At 39.6% G+C, this 19,759-nt stretch overlaps 1 protein-coding gene across 2 annotated transcripts in view; it reads left to right on the forward strand.

Moving 5' to 3' along the window:
* HAT1 (histone acetyltransferase 1) overlaps positions 1-3,949 on the forward strand; it is a 39,775-nt gene extending 35,826 nt beyond the window's left edge. For both annotated transcript variants that reach the window (XM_005887571.2, XM_005887572.3), the window contains exon 11: positions 3,507-3,949. In XM_005887571.2, the coding sequence (XP_005887633.1) occupies positions 3,507-3,674 (168 nt within the window). In that variant the 3' untranslated portion in view covers positions 3,675-3,949. The remainder of the gene's footprint in view (positions 1-3,506) is intronic.
* The last annotated feature ends 15,810 nt before the right edge of the window (positions 3,950-19,759 follow it).

The raw sequence follows: 19,759 nt of genomic DNA on the forward strand, positions 1-19,759 counted from the left end.
GAGATAAACTGGGGAAGTAAACACTCGTAAGAGATCTGTTGTTTTTGTTCAGTCACTAAGTTGTGCCTGACTCTTTGTGATCCCATGGACCACAGTACACCAGGGTTCCCTGTTGTTCGCTGTCTCCTGGAGTTTGCTCAGATCAATGTCCATTGAGTCAGTGATGCTGTCTAACCATCTCATCCTCTGCTGCCTCCCTCTCCTTTTGCCTTCAGTCTTTCCCAGCATCAGGGTCTTTCCCAATGAGTCAGCTCTTCACATCAGGTGGCCAAAGTATTGGACCTTCAGCTTTGGCATCAGTCTTTCCAATGAATATTCAGGGTTGTTTCCTTTAGGATTGATTGGTTTGATCTTGCAGTCCAAGAGACTCTCAAGAGTCTTCTTTAGCACCACAGTTCAAAAGCATCAGTTCTTCAGTGCTCAGCCTTCTTTATCGTCCAGTTCTTACATTGTACATTTGTCAGCAAAGTGATGTCTCTGCTTTTTAGTAAGGTGTCTAGTTTTGTCATAGCTTTCCTTCCAAGGAGCAAGCATCTTTTACTTTCAGGGCTTCAGTCATCGTCTGCAGTGATTTTGGAGCCCAAGAAAATAAAATCTGTCACTGTTTCCACTTCTTCCTCTTCTCTTTGCCAGGATGGGACCAGATACCATGATCTTAGTTTTCTATGTTGAGTTTTAAAACAAGTTAATAATTTAAAACAGTATGTCACTGGCACATGATTCATTCTGTAGGTTATTTGTAGCAGAATTGATAGTTAATATTTAAGAACTAAAATGATGGTTCTGTTGTATACGAGAATTTAATATGATTGGAGGCATATTCAAGCAATGGGGTTAGATTATTTTATAAATGTTATAACTGGTTAGCAGTTTAGAAGAATAATTTTTTTTCTTATAACATACCATGATAATTTTTGGATGCATTACCTTTTAGTTCCTGACCCGTTTCCTTAACTTGGGTGCCGCCAAGAGGCAGTTGTGCTTCTTGGCAAAAAAAAAGTAACTTTCACAGCAGAAACAAAGGATTTATTATCCACATGATTGAAGAGTGAGGAATATACTGTCCTTCCAGGGCTTGGGAGTAATAAACCTGAATTTTCATCACTTCTCTAGAACTACTATTCACAGTGTGATTAGAAGATCAGCAACATTGGGAATTCTCTGGTGATCCAGTGATTAAGATTGTACTTCCACTGTAGGGGCCATGGGTTCAATCCCTGGTTGGCAAACTAAGAATCCCCCAAGCAGTGCAGCCACGCACACAAACACACACTAAGTCAGCAATATGAACATCATCCAGGAGCACTTTTTAGAACCGCAGACTCTCACTCCACCCCAGACCTACTGAATGAGAACCTGCATTTTAATTTTAACAAGGTTCCCAGTTGATGTTTGTGCACATTTAAGTTTGAGAAGCACTGCATGTCTTATATTCCAAAACTATTAAGGTTTCCTTTGAGAGACATTTATTAGTTTTTAGGATGGAGTTAAGACTGTTTTCAGGGGTTTTTGTTGTTGTTAATTGTATTTGGTAGGCAGTTACATAGAAATTCGGGAGAAGGCAATGGCGCCCCACTCCAGTACTCTTGCCTGGAAAATCCCATGGATGGAGGAGCCTGGTGGGCTGCAGTCCATGGGGTCGCTAAGAGTCAGACACGACTGAGTGACTTCACTTTCACTTTTCACTTTCATGCCCTGGAGAAGGAAATGGCAACCCACTCCAGTGTTCTTGCCTGGAGAATCCCAGGGACAGGGGAGCCTGGTGGGCTGCCATCTATGGGGTCGCACAGAGTCGGACACAACTGAAGCGACTTAGCAGTAGCAGTAGCAGTATATAGGAATTCAGAATACGGACTTCTAATTAATCATTAGGGGTTGGATCCTGGCTTCTCTGCTTACTGCCTCTATGACAAATTATTTAACACCTGCACCTTTTTTTTTTTTTTCAATTGAAGAAAGTTATAGTACCTGTCTCATAGTTTTTAGGATTACATAAGTTAATATACTTGATTTCTGATCTCTATATAAAGTTAGCTCTTTATTAAATGCTTAAGTGAAAGAGGATATAATCTACAGCAGTTTATCCAAAATGTATGAAAGCGAAAATCGCTCTGTTGTGTCCAGCTCTTTGCGACTGTGGACTGTAGCCTGCAGGTTCCTCTGTCCATGGAATTCTCCAGGTCAGAATACTGGAGTGGGTAGTTGTTTCTTCTCTAGGGGATCTTCCCAGCCCAGGGATTGGACCCAGGTTTCCCATATTGCAGGCAGATTCTTTATTGTCTGAGCCACCAGGGAAGCCCAAGAATACTGGAGTGGGGAGCCTATCCCTTCTCCAGCAGATCTTCACGACCCAGAAATCGAAACAGAGTCTCCTGCATTTCAGGTGGATTCTTTACCAGCTGAGCTACCAGGGAAGTTGAAAACGCGGGTATACCTGTGGCGGATTCATTTCGATATTTGGCAAAACTAATACAATATTGTAAAGTTTAAAAATAAAATAAAATTTAAAAAAAAGAAAAAGAAAACTAACAGGAAAAAATACACATATGCAATAAAAAAAGAAAAAAAAAATGTATGAAAGTTTCATATATTACAATGTTTTATATAATGCAGTATTGCCACCCACCTAGGAATCTTGGAGTCATTCTGCATTCTTTCCCCACATCATCCAGTGTTTTCCTCCCTAAATCTGTTCTGTACCTTCCACCTCTGCTTGGTCTGTAACTAAGCAGACTTGGCCTAGGCTTTCATCATCTCTTGAATTCTTAAACTAACTGCTAACTTGGTCCCTTCCAGTCCCATCCTCAGTATACTAACTGTATTGTTCTGATAGTGACCTGTCTAAAAGTTGTTACCAGATTCTTAGGGTGATGCAAATCTCAGTTTCCTGAGAAATGGTAGTTTCCTTCTCAGTGAAATGGAGAGGGTTTAATAAGATAATGTATGTCTAGACAGTAGAGACTCAATAAATGCTAGTTAATACTGTTTTTTAAAGTGTGACAGTTTTTGGCCTATCTTCCTGAAACTCTCCCAACAGTTTATGGTAAAATTAATACGTGGTCCATAAATACATCGCTGGGAAAGGGAACTCAGAAATAATAGTGGCAGAAGAAGCCAGTTTGGAATTAAGATTAACATAATTAATGATTAATTACTATTAAAAATTGATGAAATAATAGCACTTAATTTCAGTTGTCTTTCTTCAGTTACAGTACCTTATTTATTAAAGAAATATTTGAGTGTCTGTACTGGCCAGTTCTTTAGTATGCTTTGGAGGGGGGCTGTCACTCACATACCTGTATTTACCATTAATTGATACAAATTCCATGTCTTTTGGAACCCTCTTTTTAGAGGGCTTGTAATTCATGTAACATTATGTTTAGGCTTCCTTAAAAATGTATGGGATAGATTTGGGCATATTCCTACTACTACTATTTTTAACACTGGAGACATATTTTTTTATATCAGCTTTCTTGGTCTAACCAATACTCGTGTTTGTTACTTAGAAAAAACAGAGAGATCTTGCTAAAATGAGAAAATGTCTCAGACCGGAAGAACTGACAAACCAGATGAACCAGATAGAAATAAGCATGCAACATGAACAGCTGGAAGAAAGCTTTCAGGAACTCGTGGAAGATTATCGACGTGTCATTGAACGCCTCGCTCAAGAGTAGAGGTTATACTTCTCTGTACAGAAAGTTTGCAAATTTCTGTACATGTGTTGTGAAAATCAGATGATGACTTTAATTTTAAAAAATCTTGTAACATTTTGCTTACATTAAAAGTTATCTATCTTTAGTTGAATATTTTCTTTTGGAGAGATTGTATATTTTAAAATACTGTTTAGAGTTTATGAGCATATATTACATTAAAAAAGATATAGCTTCTGAAATACCACTGCAATTACTTCCCTTCTTAAATAGTGTAATAAATGCTTAGTTGTGATATGTTAATGTGTGCTGATATGATTCTTGAATACTTATGATTAACTTTTTCCAAATCTTATTAAAAACCTTTAGGTTTTAAGCTTTTATTATTCCTCCCACACTTTGCTTCTAAGCTTTTAACACATTTCTTTAAGGTCTTCCTAGTAATCTTGGTCTTACTATGTGATTTTTCTAAGTAGAAAATGTTCTTAAAGTAGAATTGTTTTAAATAAACTATTAACCACTTATTAGGAGTAGGGTGGGTAAGAGAGAGAAGGGAAACTAAATACAGCCTGAAACCTGGATGTTTGGCACCAAATATTAATTGAAGATAATTCAGAAGTTGCCATAAACATTTTCTAAATAGTAAGATACAAATCAGGTAACAAAAGTCTAGTTTACACACTATTGTTGAAATATGTAAAATGAGGTTGTGATTTAATATAAGGTTATCAAGATGTTGAAGTCTAAGAAGGGGGAAAAAAAGATAAATTGCTTAATATAGTCCTTATTTTATTGAAGTAGAACTAAATAAGTTGCTTGATAGTCATTAAAAGTAAAGCTTGATTTTTTTAACATGTGCCAGTAAGCCAAGTATTGTATAACATCAAAAATGGGATGTAAGTTGAACTTTACTTTTTTTTTTTTAAGTTGAACTTTACTTTTAAAATGTGATTTGTTCAGTGCTCAAGGCAAAATCCCATCTTGGACAAGCGCTAACTTGTCCTTCATCAGCTTTTTTTCATCAGTAAATTCTGTCAAACATGGAAGCAAAGTGAGTAGTACCCTCTGGACACAAAATAGTTGTGGCCACCAGCATACCAATGGCACTAAAGCCAGACCTTTAAAATAAGAGTTCTGCGAACATTTCAGACAGTCTCATCTCAGAAGTTTATATACATAAAACTTGATTTCTGAGAGTACATACACGTACCTAAGTCGTACAGATAGAATGAACCAATGCAAAGTCCTTCTGAAGCTATATGGAAAAAATGTGTTTTCCATCTGGATTTATTATAAGATTTTAAATTTTTTAATTTGGAAATTAACAATTGATGCCTGAAAATGAGCTCTGAGGAGAAAAAATTAGTACAATCTAAATAAATTATCTTTCAACATCCTTCTTTATGTAGACACCAGAAAAAGCCAATGTGATACCAGTTTCTGCAGTTTTTTTAAGAAAACAATGTTCTATGGTTAAAGGTCTAGTTTATTAGCATTAATCTTTCAGACTTGAAAGGCTGTACTTTCATTTTGAGTTAGAATAAGTCTGATAGTAAGATCTGTACTTATAACAGGATAGTTAAACACCAGGATAGAGATACATAGAACCGTGTGTGAAACCCATCGCAGCTACCTTTTGGGCTTAGTGGTCACTTCCACCCTGTGGTAGCAGCCTTCATCCCCTTTACCATCCAAATACACATAGATGTACAGTGTTTTATTTGCTGCCTTTACCTTTTTCCCTTCCTCCCCTCCACTACTACTTTTTTCCATATCTTCTCCAAGTTGCATTTTCTCTACATGTAATACCATGTTTCCTTTCATGGAAACATGAAGACAGTGAAAAACACTGATGTAAAATGAGGTTGTATTAGACTTGTCTCCAGGCTTCCACCCTGTTCTAATATCTGTGTTTATCCTTTTTACATCTTTTCTCATCATTCTTGAGCTTTTCTACTCAGATGTGGATATAGATGTAGTATATATCTAAAATTTTTAAAAAAATAAATAACACGAAATTCAGTTCATACCTGAGTTAATATGTAAGAGGAAGAGAAAAACCCACTATATGTCCCTGTCTCCAAATTGCAGGGGCCTCAGCTTGCTGTACCACAGTCTTATCTACTCTGAAGATTTATCTCATCCACCATTATCTTGTCCACTCGAGTTTCCTCACAGCAAAGCCTTCAATGCTGTATCAAAGAAATAAAGAATCACAGACCTCAGAGGTCAAATGATTGAATTCCTCAAATTCATTCTTAAGTTCTTTTTATTAGAATTTACAAGCCAGTTTAAAAATATTAAATGCTGATTAAGATACCCATACTTCTTCCAAGTGAAATTATTTTATATTTGTATATGATCTCTGTATACATTGAACAGAGTAGCATTTTCTTTTTAACATTTCTAGTATTAAAAATGGTTCTCAAAGATGTACAATATTTCAAGTTGAGGTTCCCATATTAAACCATTTGCCTAGATTTTTTCTTTTATTAGTACAACATTCAAATGAATTAATATCTTCAAATTCAAATAAATTAATAATATATATATATATACACACACACACATATATATATATTTGTATCCATGAAGTATCCCAATTCCTGGGAAGTACAGTTATTGAGTCAAAGGGTAGGACTATCTCCATGGTTCAGTTATGTAAACATGCCATATTTTCCAGAATGCTTTGTAAATTACAGATATTAATGTTTGTACTGATTTTAATAGAATTTCAGTGCTATGGTATGTTGGTTTTGTTGTTGTCTCCACAGGTATAAAATCTCAAATTTGTATTCTTTTGCTTAATGGGAAAGCTGAATACTTTTCCATCTTTTTGTGAAATTTTTTCCCTTAGGAATAGGAATTATCCATTTCATTTTTCAAATTTGACTTTTAGGGGCTATACATTTTTATAGACAGACAGTAGATCCAGAAGTTCACTTGCCTAAGGTCACAATGAATTAGTGGCAAAGCCAGGACTATAATACCTGGCTTCCACTCCTCCATTTCATCTTCTCTCAAGTAGGCTGACCAAGTCATAAGCATGCCAACCCACTAGGCTCTTCATAAAGTGGGGCTTTCTTTTATCGCCATCTGGGAAATACCTCACTTGCATGTTTGACGTAGTCACAGGACAAATACCCCAACTGCCCTCTATTGAAAACCTTAAGTATCAGGAAAAAGGATGTTTATTTATAATGACCGAGATTATTGGTGCCTCATTTGAAGCATGGCTTGAAGTTCCTCATTTCCTCTCAACATTTTCAGTTACTCAACATCTACAGCTTTCATGTTTCCATATGCCTTTACACCTTCATTGTAATACGCATTTCATTCTCCTTGTATTACGCATTGCAGTAGCGTTACACAGCACACTGAATTTACTCCTTGACTTAGGCAGAGCTGTCTATATAAAAAGTAGTATGCACACAGTACAAAAATGTAAAAGGGCATACTGTGAGAAGTTCCTTCCCCCAAACCTTCAGAAACAACTGCTGTTTTGGGTTTGGGTTTTTTTTTTTTTGGCTGTGCAGTGCAGCCTAGGAGATTTTAGTTCCCTGACCAGGGATTGAACCCGTGGCCCCTACAATGGAAGCACAAAGTCCTAACCACTGGACTCCCAGGAAGTCCTAAAGTTAATGGTATCCCGGAAATCATTCGAGCTATGGCTGCATGGTAGCCATTGTACAGATATACCATAAGTTACTCTACCAGTTCCCTATTATTTGTTTCCAGTATTTTCATTACAAACAATGCTGCAATGCATGCACGTTCTTGTACATATGCTGTATGTAGAGATTAAAGTCCTAGAAATCATGACCTTTAGTCTGAACTCATTCTTACAGTGACTGTACTACTGTTTACAGCAGTTAAAATTATTAACACCAACTAAGGTTACAGATGCTTAATCCTGTACCAGTCTAGAATTAGCTGTGTAAACAAGAGCATTTTGGACCTCTCCAACCATCCTCCTCCACAGCTAGAAATAATGAATTGTCTTAAAGGGCACAGTGATTGGAACACTTGCATAGGCCCATGACTTTCTTTTTGTCTCTTCCTTTAGTCTTGCTCGATGCTGCTGCTGCTGCTAAGTCACTTCAGTCGTGTCTGACTCTGTGTGAACCCATAGACAGCAGACCATCAGGCTCCCCAGTCCCTGGGATTCTCCAGGCAGGAACACTGGAGTGGGTTGCCATTTCCTTCTCCAATGCGTGAAAGTGAAGTCGCTCAGTCGTGTCCGACTCTCAGTGACCTCATGGACTACAGCCCACCAGGCTCCTCCGTCCATGGGATTTTCCAGGCAAGAGTACTGGAGTGGAGTGCCATTGCCTTCTCCTTAGTCTTGCTTAGCTCTTCTCAAACCTTCTCATCCAGAAGAACTGCTCTACAGCAGGGTTTCTCATCCTCAGGACTGTTGGCATTTTGGGCCAGATCACTGTTGTGCTGCCTCGTGTTCAGTCTAAGTTGTGACCCCATGGACTGTAGCCCTCCAGGATCCTCTGTCCCTGGGCTTTCCCAGGCAAGAATACTGAAGTGGGTTGTATTTCCTTGTCTAGGGGAATCTTCCCTACCAGTAATCGAACCTGCATCTCCTGCACTGCAGGCAAATTCTTTACTGCTGAGCCACCAGGGAAGCCCACTGACCTGTGTACCAGCTGGTTAAGAGCATCTGTGGCTTCTACCCCCAAGATGCCAGTAGTACTATCCCCACCTCCAGCTGTAACAACCAAACATGTCTCCAGATACTGCCACATCTACCCCAGAGGGGCAAAATCACCCTTGGTTGAGAACCACTGCTATATGGGATTAAATATTCATTGACATTTTAGCAATGACTTTTTAATTATGTAACAACATGAAATTCAAAATAAGTAAGAGTATTTGATAAGTAAATTGCCCTCCCTTCCACCCAGTCACCTAAGTCACTTCTCCAGAGGCAATTTTCCCAGTTTCTCTTTTGCCCCTCAGAGTTAAATTATCAGTTTGCAAACATCCATCACTTTGTTTCAATACAAATGGTGATATAGTACATGCAGTACTTAGAATCTCTTCCAGTTAAATTGAACTTATCTTTATTAGTACATATCAGAATACTTCAGTTCTAAATATGCTGATTCTAAACAGCTGTTTGATACTTATTCCATAGTTTGGTTTCAGAGTCAGTTTTTGATATTTATTCCATAGTTTGGTTTCAGTTTGTTTAACCCAATCCCATATTAATGGACATTTAGGCCGTTTCGTTTCTTCTGCTCTCAGGCAGTGTTGCAGTGAATGTTCTTGTGTGTACTTCATTTTGTACACGTGGTGGGGGTATATATGCAACATAGTGATGGAATCGCTGAGAATGGAAAGGCGTGGACATTTTATATTTGGTAGATTTTGCATACATTTGAGACAATAGAGAAATCTGGACTCTATATTAGATGATACAAGATTTTGTTAATTTTATTGTGATCATGGTATTATGATGAGGTAGGCAAGTCACATGCAAAACTATTTAGGACATCTGTAACTGACATTCAAATGGTCCAGAAAAAAAGTATGTGTAAATGGCATACACACACACAGATATTTGTACATAAATAAATATGACAAAAGTCAAATTATTGAATCTAGGTGAGAGGGATATACAGGTGTTCATCACTGTGATTCTTTCAACCTGTATGTTTTCAAGTTTTCAAAATAAGACTTGGGAAAGATTGCATATATGAAGTAAAAATAATACTATAAAGTAGGAACAATCAGTGAATAAGGAAGAGTTCTCAGAAATTTAAAATGAGTGTGTCACATAATTAAGGCAATGGAAACTTGGGATATAAAGTTGAAGAAATTTCACAGAACATCAAAAAGAGAAAATAGGAGAGAAAAGAGAAATCAGTGTAGGAAATCTGATGGCTGGCTTTATTTTCAGAGAGGAAAAGCAAACAGAAGGACATTATCAAAGAAAGGGGAGATAGTTCCTCAGAGTTGCAGACATGAATCTTCAAATTAGAAGACTTTACTGAAGGTTGAGCAGAATATCACTAAAGTTTATGGAAAGTTGACTATTTGCCAACCACCTGCAACAGTGAGAATCTCAGTTCTCACAATCCTCAGAGGTACACATGGTATGTATCCTTGAGTGAGGACTAGGGAGATTATTTCGCCCAAAGTCACACAGCTGGGAGGTGGCAGACAGGATTTGGGTTCAGGCAGTATAATTCACTTTCGTTTTTAACCACTATACCACTTCCTAAAAGGATATACATGTACACTAAATTATTAAATTTCAAAACATTGAGCATAAGAGTTCTAGATTCTTTCAGAGGGGAAAACACAGGAAACTTGGGAGAGAAGTCAGAATTTAAATAGCACCAGCCTATCAGTTATACTTCAGGCTGAAAGACAATGGAACGATGAATTCAAAGTTCTGACGGAAAGTTATTTTCCATCTAGAATCCTATACCCAAGTGTGAAAGCAAAAGAAAGGTGGTTTTAGAAATCTATGAAACCAGAAAACTTACTTCATAAACTTTATAATGAAGTTACCAGTTGATCTATTTCAGCGCCATGAAGGCGAAATCAAAGAGCATGCAAGATGTGGAGGACAAGAAACAGTAAAACAAATCTGATCCCAATAAAACGAAATCTGAGGATGGCAACTCAATCGCATGCCTACAAAAGTAATTGGTCCAAATTAGAAAAGGAAATTATGAACTCCAGAAAAAAGAAGTGTAAAGAAAGTGAGAGTCTAAATATAGTAAAGTATAATTGGCTTGGGTCTGAGCAGTAACTAGAAACAAAAACAGTTCAAATTGGTTGAGTCAGGTCAGATTGGGAGACAGCAGGATGGGAGACTATTGCTTTTTGTTGTAAACTTTATTATAATTGCATGTTTTTAAAAACCATGTGATACAACATTTTGTTTAATATTACTATATTGTTCAAATAAAATAGAACTGTAAACTAAAGAAATTTTAAAAATAAGTTTATCTGAAGAAGATAAGTAGCACCTTTAAATAGACTGTGCTCAGGACTTTGACAAAGCAGAAATTGCCAAAAGACAGTGAAGATGTTTCTTTTTAAAAAAAAGAACCTAATAACAACACAACTATACTTTTTTTTTGGAAACTGATGCTAAAAGGAAGCATAGTCTACCACGTACTTTATTTGGCTATTTCAAAAGCAAACCGTCCCCACTTCTGACACACCGGCCCTGTGAATCAACACACTAAATGTAAAAGCAAAGCTTTGAAATTTTTCATGTCATAATTTGGGAGGCTTTTCATTACCCTGTGGAGAGATTTAATGCCATAAAAGTGTATCACATGAATATCTGAAGAGCTGTTGTATGTAAAATGCTACAAGAAATACCTTATAAATTTCTTATTTAAAAAAAAATTTTTTTAAGACCTCCATTGTTAAAATGTTCCCAGGCTGGAGAAGGGACTAATCTTCTTCAACTGAAAGGGCCCCACTAGCTTCACCTTAAAACTAGAAGAGGCAGAGTTGGATTAGGTGATCTGTGAAGCCCTTTCCAGTTCTTCAACTGTATTCTTCCTCTTCCCGCTTCATAAAAGACCAGTTGGAAAAATGAGCTTTGGTTGGAGTCTCTGTTCACCTGGACAGTTCTTTATAGATTTTTCATGAATCACATTGGCAGGTGAATCTGCACGGAAGTCTTGGGCTGTGCAGTGTGCCTGCCTGGCTCCCTGAATCCCCCTTTGTGAAGGCTGTGGGGCCACCACAGTGAGGCCTGTTTGCTGTCTGCAACCAGAGCAGCTGCCGCCTTTCTTCCTTTATCCTTTCTCCGGCAAAGGAAAATGCGGTGATGTTTGTGTGTGCTTCAGATGAGGAGAATGCTCTCCAGACAGGTTATTCTCTGGCTTAAAGTGGATGGGGGAGCGCAGCTCAATTGGAAGAGAGGTCAAGGCAGCATCTGCCCCCTTGTTTGTTTCAACAGCTTCCGTCTTGAATATAGAATTTGTTGAGTGAGAGGCAAGCAGAAGTTGAGAAATGCAGTTCAAGCGGTGGTACGTTTCTGCTTAGTTTGTCAGACAGTGTGGGGGACAGAGGTGGGGGGTGGGAGACAAGAAAGGGACACACAGCTAGTCGTTTCTATTATTAAATTCCTTGTTATTTCATAATCTCCACTTCGAAGATTCTTACTGCAGTGTATTCAGGGTGACTGTTGACTAACCAAGGAGTACTGTTTCATGCTTCTAGACAGGGAATACCAAAACTGTGAATATTTTCAACCCCTGATCTTAGTGGTCCAACTGCTTTCTGTAAGAACTGGTCTCACAAAATCCTACAGGACCATATTTTACCGAAACACACTACAGCAAACAGAACCATAAAACCCGCAGAAGAATAAGATAAAAAAATATGAGAAGGTAACCAGGAATGTACCATTATTTCAGGAAGGAAAACACAGTAAAAGGAGTAATCCTACAGAAGGGGGTGAATACTGGGAGGAGAGAAACAAAGGCAGAGTGAAGGCCAAAAGAAAAAAAAAATGTACAGTAGACAGCGACAAAGGTAATAAATACTGTGTATTCCTGTCCTCTTGAATATGGTTTGCCTAGTCTGCTGCTTTTTATTGTATATAGATGTGTGACTAGTCACAGTAAAAATAGATTTCTTCCCTTAGAAAGTTCAGCAAATAGTACATGCACAGAAGGAAATCTGGACAAATAGGTGTTGTGCTAAGTTGCTTTTAGTCGTGTCCAATTTTTTGTGACCTGATGGGCTATAGCCCACCAGGCTTTTCTGTCCATGGGATTCTCTACGCAAGAATATTGGAGTGGGTTGCCATGCCCTTCCAGGGGATCTTCCCAACCCAGGGATTGAACCCGCATCTCTTATGTCTCCTGCACTGGCAGACAAGTTCTTTACCAATAATGCCACCTGGGAAGCCCTCTGGATGAATATACATCAACTCAGTAACAATGATTACCCAGAGAGAGCTTTTCTGGGGGACTTCTACTTTCTGTATTTTCCATTTCTGTGTTTTTAAAATGTTTTTAAAGAGCACATGTTACATACATGTGTAAACAAACAAAAAAACAGACTTTAAAAAATTCTAAATGAGATCAAGAGCATTTTCCTTTCTCTTCTTTTATAAATGTGGATTCGAGATGCCAAAGGAAGCAGTACTTCGCTTTTACGTCATCTCTGCAGGAAGGATTTTAAACAGGTGCAAGTTTCCTGAGAATTTATTAGCGTTCAGCATTTTTCTCAGTTCTTGGCAGCCAGGGATAGCGAAAATCTGATTCCTCACACCTGGTGTTGCTCTTGTAAGGCTTATAGTCTCAAGGTTACTTGCTCTTTCTTTATGGACAATTTTGTGAGCATGTTAGTCTCAGCTTTCCAATTAATTTCCTAAGAACCAAAATAACATCATAATCTCCTTGGAGCCGAGTATGCACTTAAGTATTTATTGATTGGCTGATTGATCACTAAATTCTCTTGGAAACTTTTTGCCTTTCTGCCTTAATTTGCATGGATTCTTCATTCTCCAGAAGCCTGTAAGCAGGTGCTACTTTTCAGAGCTTACTAATTGAGAATAGATAATAGTTGATAATGGTACATGTTTCTACTTAGATAAACCAACTTTCCTTAGAGCCAGTGCCAAGAAATGAGGTCAGGGAAGCCCGGTCACTTAAGATAAAACTCAGCAGCCACTATGAAATACATTTTGGAGGCTCCTCAAAAAACTAAAAATAGGACTACCATGCTGCTGCTGCTGCTAAGTCGCTTCAGTTGTGTCCGACTCTGCAACCTCATAGATGGCAGCCCACCAGGCTCCCCTGTCCCTGGGATTCTCCAGGCAAGAACACTGGAGTGGGTTGCCATTTCCTTCTCCAATGCATGAAAGTGAAAAGTGAAAGTGAAGTTGCTCAGTTGTGTCCGACTCCTAGCGACCCCATGGACTGCAGCCTACCAGGCTTCTCCGTCCATGGGATTTTCCAGGCAAGAGTACTGGAGTGGGTTGCCATCGCCTTCTCCGAGGACTACCATATGACCCAGCAATTCCACTTCCTGGGTATATATCCAAAGAAAACTCTAACTTGGAAAGGTACATGTGCCTCAGTGTTAATACCAGCATTATTTACAATGGCCAAGAAATAACTAAGTGTCCATGAACAGGTGAATGAATAAAAAAGATGCAGTATATGTACACTGGGGCTTCCATGGTAGCTCAGCTGGTAAAGAAGCCACCTGCAAAGCAGGAGACCCCAGTTTGATTCCTGGGTCAGGAAGATCCCCTGAAGAACGGACAGGCTACTCACTCACTCCAATATTCTTGGGCTTCTCTGGTGGCTCAGATGGTACAGAATCTGCAATGTGGGAGACCTGGGTTCGATCCCTGGGTTGGGAAGATGCCTTGGAGGAGGGCATCGCAGCCCACCCCAGTATTCTTGCCTCGAGAATCCCCATGGACAGAGGAGCCTGGTGGGCTACAGTCCGTGGGGTCGCCAAGAGTAAGACACAACTGAGCGACTAAGCACATATGTACAGTGGAATACTACTCAGTCATAAAATATAATGAAATTTTCAATATCTGAAAATAATGAAATGTTGCAACAACATGGGTTGACCTGGAGGGTTATTGAAATAAGTCAGAGAAAGAAAGACACATACGTTATCACTTATATATGGATTCTATAAGATAAACTAGTGAGTATAACACAAACAAACTCACAGATAACAGAGAATAAACTAGTAGTTATTGGTGGGGAGCAGCAAGGGGAGAAGGGCACGAAAGGGGTGGGGGATTAAGAAGGACACAGTAGTATGCATAAAGTAAATAAGCTCCAAGGATATATTGTACAATGCAGGGAATACAGCCAGCATTTTATAATAGCTATAAAGGGAACACGTGTGCTTGCATGCATGCTAAGTCGCTTCATTCGTGTCCGACTCTCTGTGACGCTATAGACTGTAGCCCCCCCAGGGTCCTCTGTCCATGGGATTCTCCAGGCAAGAATACTGGAGTGGGTTGCCATGCCCTCCTCCAGGGGATCTTCCTGACCCAGGGATCGAAACCAAGTTTCCCGCATCTGCTGTATTGGCAGGTGTATCCTTTAGCACGAGCACCACCTGGGAAGCCCGTAAATGGAATATAATCTATAAAATGTTTGAATCATTTTGCAATTAATGTAATATTGTAAATCAACTATAACTCATTTGAAGAAAAAAAGATAACACTCAAATGCATCAGTGAGTGAGGTCTGGGACCAACCCTCATCCTCGTCCTTACAGTCTTCCCACCCCTTCCCTCTCTTGGCCCCTGCCACCATTCCAGGTAGGCTGCTGCCCCAACAATGGATAGGCTGTTACGCTGAAGCACTATTTCTGCTTACAAATCTCCCATAATATCTTTCAAGCCAAGAGGCCGGAGCAGCTTGAAATGAATGCAGGCCAGACTGTGCCTGAGAGCAACTCCCTGGGGACAAAGTTTGGTCTTACCCTACAGCTAAGTTAGCCCTCTCTGGTCCCATTCTTCTCTGCTTAATCACACTGACAGGCTGCTCAGGAGGGTGCAACATGCTCTTCTCTGAGCCCACTTGGATGATGCCTATAAATGGCTATAGATTCACAAAATCTTCAGAATTTCTATGTAGGAGGGTCACAGGCAATCTTGGTGGAAGGGGGTGGAACATAAAGTTTCATTGGCCCAGGAATTATATGATCCAGAAAATGTCATTATACAAATTAAAAATGGGAGGGGCAGGAGGGCCACATACGATTAGAGCCCCTCCCTGCCCCCTGATTTCCTCTAGGCATTGCCAGAGACGAGGGAAGCAGGGCACAGCAGCAAGGAGAAACCCCCTTGATTTCCTATAACTGTCTTGCATATGACATCACCTGTCCTCAAAAAAACATGGAGCATTTATACATTTTCTCTAAGGGTCCCCCTAGATTGGGTGCTAAGTTGCTTCGGTTGTGTCCAATTCTTTGTGAGCCTGTGGACCACAGCCCATCAGGCTCCCCTGTCCATGGGATTCTCCAAGCAAGAATACTGGAGTGGGTTGCCATGTCCTCCTCCAGGGGATCTTCCCAACCCAGGGCTCAAACCCACATCTCTTAGGTCTCCTACACTGATAGGCGGGTTCTTTACCACTAGCACCACCTGGGAAGCCCCAGAGATTAGCCAGTAACATGTCTACCATTGTCTCAAGTGGTCCAGGAAACAATATTCTGCCAAACAAGTTGGCTAAGAGAGTGCCCTAGCAACTTTCTGCCTGAACATATATAATCGTGTGAAGCTGGACCTTAACTTTAGGGGGTCCAGTCAGCTACGCAGACAGGTCCCTGTTAAATATGCAACTTGTGCTTATGCAGGACTCCCAGTTCTTGAAAAGGATGTTCATTTGACTTTTTAATAAGTGTAAATAAATAAAAGCATTTCCTCACACTAAAACTGAACACATTGGAGGGCAGGATGGGAAATATTCTTCCCAAGCCATAGAGTAAAATGCTAAGATACGATCCTGATATAAAACCAAAACGTTAATTTTTCTGGTTCAGATGGCAAACTGAGAAGTAAGTTCAGGGAGAATGAAGGCACCTAGGGTTGACAGCCCCACTGAAGCTATGCAGGTCCCAGGACACCAGTTTCCCCCAGCAGGCCACTGTAGTGCCCGGTAGGAAACACCACAGTCTCAGTTAGTCTTATGTTTGTATGTAACAAGTTTCTTCTACAGATACATACCTTAGTGTAAGGGCTAAGGGCTTCTACACCTTAGTCTTTATGTTGCATTATAGGTAATCTTCATAAGTATTTAAAAACCTAGTGAGACAAGTTACAGGATGCTGCTGCTGCTGCTGCTAAGTCTCTTCAGTCGTGTCCGACTCTGTGCGACCCCATGGACTGCAGCCTACCAGGCTCCTCCATCCATGGGATTTTCCAGGCAAGAGTACTGGAGTGGGGTGCCATTGCCTTCTCAGGTTACAGGATGATGTCTTTACAAAGCAAAAGTTATTTTCAAAGGGATTTACTTCAGGTAGCAAAATCTCTAGAGCTTTAAATTGCGAATTGGAATCACAAATTCAGGATCTTCATTATGGAAACCAAAATAATTTCAATTTTACTACAAACTATATACAGTATTTGAAAAAGTTATGTAGTATGTCTATAATAAAATATCATTAAGTAGAAGAAGGAGGAAGGAAAAAATGACTTTTAGAAAATGAGAATATCAGAATTTATTTCTGATTTATCTCTTTAATAAAAGAAGATTAAAAGATATAAAAGGATGCTAATAATGGGGAGGGTGGTGGGAGGGGGGTTCAGGATTGGGAACACGTGTACACCCGTGGTGGATTCATGTTGATGTATGGCAAAGCCAATACAATATTGTAAAGTAATTAGCCTCCAATTAAAATAAGTAAATTAAAAAAAAAAAGATGCTAATAAGACAACCTTTTAAAAACCGAGGAATGGGACTTCCCTGGTGGTCCAGGGGTTAAAAATCCATCTGCCTTGCAGTGCAAAGGATGTGGGTTCAATCCCTAGTAGGGAAAGGAACTAAGATCCCACATGCCATGGAGCAACTAAGCCTCTGAGACACAGCTAGCGAGTCCATGTGACACAATGAAAAGTCCTGCATGATGGGATGAGGATCTGGCCTGTGGCAACTAAGACTGGATGCAGCCAAATAAATTAATTAATTAAAAATAACAAGGTAAAAACCCTATAAAACAATACTTTCACAATAAAAATATTTAACATCGCAGAATGAACTTCTCGATATAGAAACTGAAGATATTAAAAAGTTACCCTTTATTTCTTGAACTCTGGTTTTGAAAAATTATTCAACATTTTTTTTCAAAAAATACAAAATCTGAAAAATGGTGGAAGTTCAAATCAATGCAGTGCCACAACATAACCTTCATTTCATAGGAAAGATGGGCAGAAACAGAGAAGAGAAGTGAGTCAATAGTAGTTACTCACCTAAATGAAAGCAATCTAATGCCCTTATACCCAGGATCACAGACGTTAGAATTACTAGGGATCTTTTAAAGGGCTTCCCTGATGGCTCAGAGAGTAAAGAATCCACCTATCATGCAGGAGACTTGGGTTCAAATCCCTGAGCTGGGAAGATTCCTCTGGAGAAGTTACTGGCTACCCACTCCAGTATTCTCTCCTAGAGAATTCCATGGACAGAGGAGTGGTTGCAGAGTCAAACATGACTGTACGACTAACACTTTTACGTAGATGCCAGGAGTCTAGCCCTTTATATGGTCGATCAGCATGCATATATCTTATATAAATCGATGATTTTGGAGGACACACTCTGGCAGTTCTCGATCTTTCCAATGTCAGAAGCATGTTATGAAAGAAGCTAAATCAAGAATCAGTGGGCAAGTTATTACCTGTGCAAGTTCATATCTGCTTCATTTCTAGCTCATCCTGGATGTCCACATGCTACGCTGAATTTACTGGTGACTTCCTCACTGGATTACAGTATAGTGGTGCCACCTGATTCTCACAGTTTTCTTTTCCTTCTAGTTGAAGGGGGATAAATCGTGCATTTGTTTTTCAAGGATTGGTGGTAGTTTAGTCACTCAGTCATGTCCAACTCTGTATGACCCCAAGGACTGTAGATTGCCAGGCTCTTCTAACCATGGGATTCTCCAGGCAAGAATACTGGAGTGGGTTGCCATGGCCTTCCCCAGGGGATCTTCCTGACCCGGGGATCTAACCTGGGTCTCCTGCACTGCAGGCAGATTCTTTACTGACTGAACCACCAGGGAAGCCCAAGGATTGGCTGAGCTGAATCACATAAACATGTGCTCCATTTCAGCTGTTTTGAAATTGGGCTTAATGCCCTCTGACATTTCTCTTGGGACTTCTAGGTTTCTTTTTTCTGCACACTTCTTGAGACGCGGTGCTCTGCTAACTTTCAGGTTCCTTTCCTGCACTCATGTCGTTGGCTTCAGTTACAGCGAGCACAGATTACGACATTAAAAAACTCTCTCCTTGGAACTGATCTGCATTTGAAAAAGGTGGGGCTTGAAGTCACCTGAAAGTATTCTTCATTCTCATCCTTGTGCATCTTATCTACCTCAGTGGAAAACATTTTTTTTCCCTTTATCTTTCAAGGTGACCCGAAAGCATACAAAACTGGGTCTCCAAGAAGTATAGGTGTGTCCTCTTATGAACTACCCAAATTCACTCTCCTTAAAAGTAAAATTATCAGGACCATGGAGGCATTAAAAGGATTGAGCTCTAACTAAGTATTCTAAGATTTGATGTTTCTGATGAGTGGAAAAGCAATTTTGTAACAGAAAGTATGTGATTCTATTTAAAATATTTACATATATTTGCCTGTAAAAGACATAGGATGACTGCACACAGGGGCTGACTGGAGAGTGGGATTGTGGTGTGTAGACAAGGTGAGGAAGGGGATTTACGCTTTTTAAAAAAATCACTTCTGAACTGTCTGGGTTTTTCACTGTGTAGTTAAGTTACATTCTTAAATGTTAATTAGGTGACATCACACACATTCACCAAGAATCCTTATCAGTCTTCACTGCATTTGGAAACTGTTATATTGTTGGTTTGACTGTGTTAATGCAGAGTTCAATTTCTTCACCAGACATTCCTTCATTCCTTGCATATCAGGTTCTTCGATGGGTACCAAGATGAATACTATCTGCTCTGTGACAGGATGGAAATGTGCCCCAGAATGCAGATAAGAGGAATAGTGAATTTGGTAAAAATGGGCACCGTCATCACTAGGGATCCATCAGCTCCCTCACTTGGTTCATAATTGGCCTTCGGAAGCCTTCATCTTTTGGCAGCACAATTAGCAGACATCATCCTCTCATTCTTAAAAGTCACATTTAGGATTAAGACACCAGTTAACACCACTGAGCTGGAGGTGTCCTCGGGGAAAGAGAAGTCCCTGAATATACCCACTGTGGAACCCAGAATAGATTTTGCAGCTGTACACAGATCCTGTCTTGTCTGTTGTCTCTGCTGAGTAATGTAGATTCTGGGACAGCCAAGGGGGCAGGCAGCTGGTGACTTTGAACCAAATTTTACCTTTCAGCTGAATCCAGGGAAAAATAGGCAACAAAGTGGCAGACGATGATGCAAAGTGCTATGTTGA

Source organism: Bos mutus, chromosome 2, assembly GCF_027580195.1.
Source record: "Bos mutus isolate GX-2022 chromosome 2, NWIPB_WYAK_1.1, whole genome shotgun sequence".
In the NCBI taxonomy this organism is placed as follows: Eukaryota; Metazoa; Chordata; class Mammalia; order Artiodactyla; family Bovidae; genus Bos; species Bos mutus.